Genomic DNA, 8,577 nt, shown 5'->3' with positions numbered 1-8,577 from the left:
TTCCTACACCCCTGAGTCAATCAATCAGTCAATCAATCAATTAATCAATCACTCTATATCACTAAGAAATATTTGCTTTTAAAATGAAGCGGAAGTGTATCGTATATTATGTGCTCAGTAATTTTTTTTGTGATTTTTTTTGCTAGTTCTTTATTGGCCCTAAGGACCAATAATTGGAGGGTATCCTCGGTCAGAAATATTGCGAAAAAATGTTGTGTATTTTAGTGTATGTACCCTTCATTTTTAGAGAGAGTTCTGAAAAATGAAAAATGACAACCTTGGTGGCTTGGGTAAGCTGTCAATAAATTCCAGGTGCAAAAGACACAAATGCTGACAGCATTCAATAAAAAAAAAAATCTTCAACCGCATCTCTACATGATTTTGGCTCAATTTCATGCGAAAAAAACGTTTTTTTCTTCTTCACATTTTCTCATCTTTATTTCATTGGCAATCAAGATTTTCTCCAAGTAAATGGCATTCTTAGTTGAAACAAAGGAGTTGCACAAATGTAGATACTTATCGTAACTTTTGTCATCTTAGTGCGTCACTTTGGATAAAATCATTTGCTACTGTACATTATAAGTAATGCTACAGAAGGGAGTGCTCTTTTTTTCCTCATTCTGAGGTTAGTGCTTTTATCAGAAGCAAGTAAGAGATAGGCTACACAGGTTAGTAGTTTGAATTAATTAGAGATGTACAGGATCCTAGATCCAGTTCCGGATCCGGCAGGATAATAGGGTTTTTCAGACTATCCGGATCCGGCAGGATCTTAAGCAGTGGATCCGGTATCCGGCAGTTACCTAAAAATCAGGATCTGGGGCATCTTTACTTTTTACGTAGCCTAGGCTTTTCAGTCAGTCTTTCACAACCCCAATCGCTGCATGAAGTGAAAGCCCTTTGGAAGTGGCCGTTGAAGGCAGTGTGGCAGTAAGCCAATGAGTCTTAAAAATAGTTTGCGCCAACGTAATAAAAAGGGCCCACGTGTGCGAGTTGGCTATGTGTTTCAACTCTTTCGTAGGATCCGGTATCCGGTTCCGGATCCGGCAGGATCTTAAGCAGTGGATCCGGTATCCGGCAGGATCCTAAAAATCAGGATCCGGTGCATCTCTAGAATTCATAGTTAGCTTACTTGACTGCATGAATTAGTTAGAAACAGTAACCCGAATCACTAATAGCACGCATATTTGCATTCATGTTGGTGTGACCTCGTGGGGAGACAGAACCTTGCCATCCAAGGGCCGCATCTGGCCCCTGGGCCGCCATTTGAATAGCTTTGGTCTAGTGTGTATTTGGTCTCAGACTCTCATTTCATGTGCCTTTGAGTTTGAGCCTTAACTCTACAAAAAAAAAGGTGAAAATGCAATGAGATGGCTGTTTTTTTAATTAAACAAACACACACACATGCACACACCAGGGATTTAATCTTTACTGTTCTGTATCTTGTGCGGTGCCATACATTTTCATTTAAATTTAAAAATGCATATAGGCTATTGTCAATCCCATTGCATCCCAGCCTCTATGTGCTGTACATTGGAAGTAATGCTACAGAAGAGGGAGAGTTCTTTTTTTCGTCATTTTGTGGTTTACAATGCTAGAAGCAAGTAGAGATAGACAGGTTAATAGCTTACTTAACTGTATGGATAAGTTAAAAACAGTAAACCGAATCTTTTTTAGCTTTCCTCTGAATATCAAATTACAATTTAGCAATATTAACGCACTTAGCCTATTGGCATTTGAAATATGGGGGAGTGGGGGTCGCGGAAATATTCTTAGGTGCAAAAGGTGGTCCCAGCAGAAAAAGTTTTGTCAGCACAGTCTGTCCACAGAAGGGTATTAATTAATTTAACACTCAGAGAGTCGATTTAACATTGTCAATGTATTTGTATTTGGTCTCAGACTCTCATTTCATGTGCCATTTAGTTCGAACCTTAACTCTACAAAACAAAACAAAAAAAAGAATGCAATGAGATGGCTGATTTTTTATTTTATTTTTATTAAACACTCACACACACACACACCCGGAATTTAATCCTTACTGTTCTATATCTTGTGCTGTGCCATACATTTTCATTTAAATGTAAAAATGCATAGTCTATGAATCGGTTGCTGATCAGTAGAACGGCACATTCTAAAATGCAGTACTGAAATAAACCACAGGTTAGCAGCATTACCCTGCGGAATACTCTGATGAAATGTTCACCTCTACTCTGATAGTGAGAAGGTAAGGTAGGCTATACTTGCAGTCTTATCTTGCTCGTTTCAGTCCTTCCGTGGTGGATGCACGAAGGTTGATGATCTGAAAGGTGATTTTCTAGGTGGGCTGGTGCACCTAGATTGTACACAATTGTTGTTTTTGTTGTTGCAGATTATGCACCCCAACCCCACCGCCACCCCGTGTCCGTATCACTTCGGACATTGGTGGTCCCTTTCTGGGCGAATAGTTTTATCACTAGGCTGGACCCGGTTAAGTAAACACAAACCTCTGGCTGTGTCGAGTTTCATTTCCTTGGAAAAAGCACCGGGTTGCCTTTTTTTAATTAAATCTTTTTTTTCTTTTTTTTTCTTTTTTACAAAATAGCCTACTTTGATGCCTTAAGAAAAGTGTTGCATCTTATTAATAAATGGGACCAGAACATTGTAGGATCGCTTCATTTTCTTGTGGCCAAGAATAAAATGCGCAGACCTAGGGCTACTATCTGCACGCTCTAAGTAGGGGATTTTCAAGACCTGGCAACACAAAATGTTAAGTTTCGTTTTCTTCTCGTCTTCCCCGTCTTCAGCTCGTGGAGGAATGCTGATGTGTTGCCGTCGTGTAACCTATTCTTTCAGCAATCATGTCGGAAGCAGACATTGTTCAATTAGTATGTGGCAATGGAGGAGCGATGGAGTATGATCTACTGTTGGAGCTTGCCATTGGATTTCCTGACATTGACAGCTGCTCTAAATTTGACTCGCTTCTCCGGAATGAAGAACACTTCTTTCTGACCGAGAGGGCAGGTGTCAAACGAATCCTCGCCAAAACAAGTCTTCGGTTGTGTAAAGTCGCGGACTGCGATGGCTGCAATGAACTTCATCTTTGTAAGTTTTATGTTCACGGAGAATGCAACACAAAGTAAGTCATTATTGTTATCATTATTAGTATAGCCTAGTAGTTGTTGTGAGTAGCCGGAGCGAGTAAGGCCTAAATAAAATAAAAGAAAGTTAAATCTATACTCTCCATTGTTTGAATGAGTTTCATGTCGCCTGCTGTAGGCTAAGGCCTTTGTTTGTGTTTGTTTCCTTTGCAGTGGGTGTTCTTATGGGCACGATTTAAACTCCGACCACAATGCAGAAGTTCTATCAGACCATCGGCTGCAGAAGTTCAGCAGAGCTGAGATCAGACAGCTATTGTTGCAGAATGACACCCCACACACCTTACTTCCACCTGTGAGTGTGTTAGAATACACCCCACACACCTTACTTCCACCTGTGAGTCAGTGCTGAATGACACACCACACACATGTGAGTGTTGCAGAATGACACCACACACCTTACTTCCACCTGCGTCCGGGGGTGGTAGGCAGCCTATTCCAAACCTGGGGAACTCATTCCAAGAATTTCGCTCAAGCTTTCTGGGGGCTTAAAGTTCCACATCTTACCTTGACATTTTTAAGAACCTACTTTAAGTACCGGTAGTTTTTTAGATTCAGTACCGGTAATCTGAAAGTGGGCTCTTGGAAGACCCTGTTCAACCGAGTCAGAGGGGTACCTGACAAAATATTTTTAATGAGAAATTTATAAGGAGTTGGGGGCTATAATGTTGCACTTTTCCTTGGGAAGCGTGTGAACCTCCTTGATATTTTTCAGCCCAATCTGAGATGGTAATGCAGGATTAATGTGGGGGTGTTAATGACGGTACGATACGGTATCGATTTCTTCAAGCAGGGATTAGATTATTTCCGATACTTAAGAATTCCCCACGATACGATGCCATTCGATTCTATTCGATTTTTTCCAATTACTTTTCCACTACTATTGTGTTATGAAGCTAGGGCATTGCACAGGGGCCAGCGATTTGATTCTTTTCGATACTTGAGAATGCCCCACGATAGGATGCGATTCGATGAAATCGCCGGCCGATATTTTCGATGCATCGATACATTTCGATTTTTTTACACCCCTATGTCGGATGAGTCAGGGATTTGACGTGGATTCAATTTGTATTACAGAACCAGGGGGATCCATATCGCAATAAAGCACATCACAACAAAATGAAACGGTAAAACAACAAGAGAGGAAAAAACATGTAATGTAGTGTATTAATTAAACCTTCTCTCTGGTGTGTTTCCCTGTGACCAGATTTGTTCCAAGTACAACCGTGGTGACAGCGATTATGGTCAATGCGAGGACAAGGACGAATGCAAGAGGCTGCACGTCTGCGAGGGCTTCATGCGACACACCTGCGATGGTGACACCTGCTGGCGATCACATGACCTGTTCGAGCCTCAGCCAACCAGGGCGCTCTGTCGGCGGGGCGTGCTGACCCAACAGGTGTATTTCCACAACGATGGTTTTATTATTATTATTATTATTAATAATAATAATACTACTACTAATAATAATAAGAATACTCCCCAGAGGAGCAGTAGCCTATGCACTGTCTACGGCCACATCCTGCTGCTACTAACTACACAATGTCAGGCGCGGAGTGGCCGTCGGGAGATCGGGGAATTGTCCCGGTGGGCCGCGGCCGTGAAATGTAATGATGCGGCCACCTTGCGTTCTCAACCGGCCCGGAAATTTGGAGATGGTACTTATAAGCACTGACTTCCCACTTTCCATTTCCCTGCTTAGGAACTAAGCTGACTAGCCAGTATTTACACTGTATACCAGACAGCAATACCTCACTGACGGTGTCAAACAGTAAATTGGCCACACCCCTTCTCTACTGATAATTTTCATACACCGTAGATCGCGGAAGTTTACAAGATCTTAGTAACACAGTTTCGTTTTCAGTATTTGAAGAACCTGTGATATGTATATTGGTTACCAAAGGATGGAAATATGAATAAATTATGATTTATTTTCCGATTTCCACACGACTGTTACAGTTTACAGTCTTTCCAGTCCTGATTCACTTGCTCTGTGGTTATTGACTTGGGTTACGAACAGACTCCACCAAGTGGTAAGGAAGATAACTGCACCTAACAGAAGCAAGATAACTGCACCTAACAGAAGCAATGGGTTTTGTTTTGATTTGTTAGACCTACCAGTATATCTCCTTATAGTCGAAATAATATTATTATCATACATATATTTATATGTGGTACATTTAGGATGTAGCCTATGTCTGAAGAAATGGAACAAAATTATTACCACACAAGATTCTGATGTGACCAGTGCTGGGTGTGTAGGCTAATAAGCTGTGGATTAAAGTAGAGTGATTGCAAGAAACAAAGACATTTGCTGCGAGAAGTCAGCGTTTTAAGGTAGGCCTACACTGTTTGGTTATACATTTTGTTGACTTATGGTTGTGGTTTGAAGTAGCTAAGTTTGGCTTATTATTTGCTGCATGGTGGGTTTATTGCACAATGTAGACAGACTTTTTGTAAGCTATAGGCTACTATACTATATTTTGTAAGCCTACTCTTCTAAAAATCCCCACACCCAAAACTTTGTGCCCATGCTCATCCTGTCTTCCTTAAACGATATTTCAATTTCAAACTGTCAAAATGACAGTGGAGTGCACATTTGCATGGAACAGTAGCGTGATGTAGCCTAACCTAGGCCTATGAATGCTTTGGACTGTGATGATGGCTCCAGTGGTGTAGTCTACTTTTTGAAGTGGGTATACTGTATATTTGAGCATTTTTTGATGTGTGTATAGTCTACTGTATATATTTGTGCTATTGTAAATAATGGATCAATCAATTTTAAGTGGGTATACTGTAATCCCTGAGATTTTGAAATGGGTGCGTATACCTGCGTTTTACGTAGACTACACCACTGGCTGTGCATTTCATCAAGGTGTAGGCTACAATTCTCCACTTCAGGTTGATATTTTGACAACACTAATGTCCACATGTAGTACGACTGCAGATTTCGTGGCTTTTGTCTTTTTGGTTAGGAAACCATGTTCGCTTTGTTTTTTTGTTTTTTTTTTAAAGAGGGCCGCCAAGGGGAAAATTCTCCCGGTGGGAAAAGGTGGGCCACTCCGCCCCTGCACAATGCAATAATAATAACAACAACAACAACAATAATGACAATAATACTAATAGTTGTATGTGCTGTTCCCCAGGTGGGCTCGATGCACTCGGTGTACCACCACATCCTGCTGCTCAGGGGGCGTCGCCAAGGAGACCCAGCGGGAAGCGGAGCTGGTACTGTTGCCGGTGGCGACCCTGCTGCTGTTGCTAAGCGCAGAGGTCGGCGTGCCAGAGGGCGGGGCAGAGGACGCGGCTCCAGTGACAAGGACGCGGAGCAAGGTGGCACAGTGGGCGCAGGTGAGTGGTTCTCAACCTGTTATTTTTTTTTAAATAAACACCCCCTTTACCTCATTGTAAGCCTCTCAACAACCCCTCGACCTCATCATAAGCCTGCCAACGCCCCCCCTAAGTTTTGAAAAATGAAATAGACTAATGCCCCCAATGGCAACTATGCGCCGCCCCCTCTCAGCTGTATCCTTCTCAACACCCCCTTAGGGCTCCCCAACTGAATCTGAATGATTTCATTCTCTTTATCTAACTGAAGAAGACCTGTAAAATGTGCTTATTTCCAAAAAAGTATCATATATAGTACAGTGTACAGTATAAGAACTGATGTTGGTCCACTTGTAATCCCAATCTGTATCTTCTACTGTATGTCCATCTATCCATAGAGGTGGCTGACATCTGCACTAGCCCGTTCTACACCATCTATCCGTTAGAGGTGGCTGAAATCTGCCTGTCCTTCATCAAAGGCTTTTGCAAATATGAGAGTAAGTCGCGTGCTGCCTCTGGTTGATCATTTGCATGCATGTGTTGTAAACAGTGTTGGGCAGTAATGCATTACAAAATTAATGAATTACTGTAAAGGCATTAGTAAGGCATTGCAGGGCAAAAATCTGTAATACTTACTTAGTTGCAATGCTAAATAACTTAAAGTGATACTGTCCCAATTTTTTCAAATAAGCTCATATTACACCTCCCCTTGAGTTAAATAATTGAGTTTTACCTTTCTCCTGTACTTTCAACCGTTCTCTGACTACAGAGACTGACACTGGCAGTGCCAATTTTACCTACATGCTAGCAGTTAACATTGAGGCCTAAGAGACCAGCTGGCGGCTAACTGGTCTCATAGAGTCAATGTTAACTGCTTGCTTGGAGGTAAAATTTGCTCTGCCATACTCAGAGAACGGTGACAATGGCTTGACAGAAAGAAGCTATTCCTGGACCTGGTAGTTTTTAGTCTGCATGCTGTCAAAGCACCTCCTGGGCGGGAGGTGAAAAAGTTAGACTCATGAGCTGGATTTGCACTGTAATAAATTGCCAGATCCATATTTAGGCCTACAATTCTTTTGGCGAAAGTAACTAAAGTAATGCAAAAGTAGTATGCCTTACATTTTATAAATAAATATAATAATAATTATTAATATATAATAATATTAAATACAGTAATAATGTAGTGTAAGGGATTATTTTAAAAGGACAGTAACATGTAATCAGTAATGCATTACAGTCTTGAGTGACTTGCCCAACACTGGTTGTGAGTATATTTATCTTCCTTTATCACTTCTGCTGCTTGACCTTTGGTACTGTTGATACAGCATGTGTTGACACAGAGACACATAGGCTTGTCCCTCTCGTTTTCTTTCCCATTCGCACGCACACACACAAAGAGACACACACACACACACACACACACACACACACACACACACACACACACACACAAGCATGCATACACACACACACACAGACACAAACACAAACACACACACACACACACACACACACACACACACACACACACACACACACACACACACAGAGTTTTCTTTCCCAGTTAACTTTTCCCAGTAACTTTGTGTGAGAGATAGTGGAAGTTGCTTGAAAGATAGAGGAGGTGACAATGATGCTTAAAGGTGCGCTGTGTAGGATAATGTCCAGAGTAGGAATAACTTAGAAGGTGAGAAAGTGGATTGCACTCGGGTTCTTATTTTCTTCTTTTTATTTTTTATTTTTTTATATAGTAGCATTAGTATAGACAAACGCTTCGGCTGTTGCCTTCGTCAGTGTCTCAGTGTCTCAGAGTAGGAATAGCCACAATGTTGCTCATTGGAACTATGCTGTTTACTGCCAAATTTGATCTTTTTGTGAATATTCACTAAATAATGAACTAGTAAGCTTATTTACTAGTATGACCAAACAGTACATTTTCCAGCTAAAAATGTCTATTTCTGTAAATTCAAAATGGCAGACAATGGAGAAAATCCCCCCCTTTCATGTATGAAAATTGCAATTTTCCAAGTCATAATGAATATTTAGAATTTGATGGTGGTGGTAAGTATGTAAGTGTGTGTGTGTGTGTGTGTGTGTGTGTGTGTGTGTGTGTAATGAA

General features: G+C 41.1%; 1 protein-coding gene across 1 annotated transcript; it reads left to right on the top strand.

The window, feature by feature from the left end:
- Positions 1-2,785: 2,785 nt before the first annotated feature.
- Positions 2,786-6,981, top strand: LOC134464301 (protein mono-ADP-ribosyltransferase PARP12-like). The gene is made up of 5 exons (XM_063217770.1): positions 2,786-3,112; positions 3,288-3,426; positions 4,339-4,530; positions 6,278-6,482; positions 6,857-6,981. The coding sequence occupies exons 1-5, from the start codon at positions 2,835-2,837 to the stop codon at positions 6,979-6,981; spliced, it is 939 nt and encodes a 312-aa protein (XP_063073840.1). The 5' UTR covers positions 2,786-2,834.
- The last annotated feature ends 1,596 nt before the right edge of the window (positions 6,982-8,577 follow it).

The sequence above is a fragment of the Engraulis encrasicolus genome, chromosome 15 (genome assembly GCF_034702125.1).
Source record: "Engraulis encrasicolus isolate BLACKSEA-1 chromosome 15, IST_EnEncr_1.0, whole genome shotgun sequence".
NCBI classification, from domain to species: domain Eukaryota; kingdom Metazoa; phylum Chordata; class Actinopteri; order Clupeiformes; family Engraulidae; genus Engraulis; species Engraulis encrasicolus.
The sequence above is the reverse complement of the archived record's forward strand: the minus strand, read 5'-3'. Positions and strand labels throughout refer to the sequence as shown.

Excerpts from the sequence above, each read along its gene's own strand:
- LOC134464301 (XM_063217770.1), top strand. The coding sequence starts at position 2,835 with ATGTCGGAAGCAGACATTGTTCAATTAGTATGTGGCAATGGAGGAGCG. Across the intron at positions 3,113-3,287 it reads CACGGAGAATGCAACACAAA|TGGGTGTTCTTATGGGCACG; the intron begins GTAAGTCATTAT and ends TTTCCTTTGCAG. Across the intron at positions 6,483-6,856 it reads AGGTGGCACAGTGGGCGCAG|AGGTGGCTGACATCTGCACT; the intron begins GTGAGTGGTTCT and ends ATCTATCCATAG.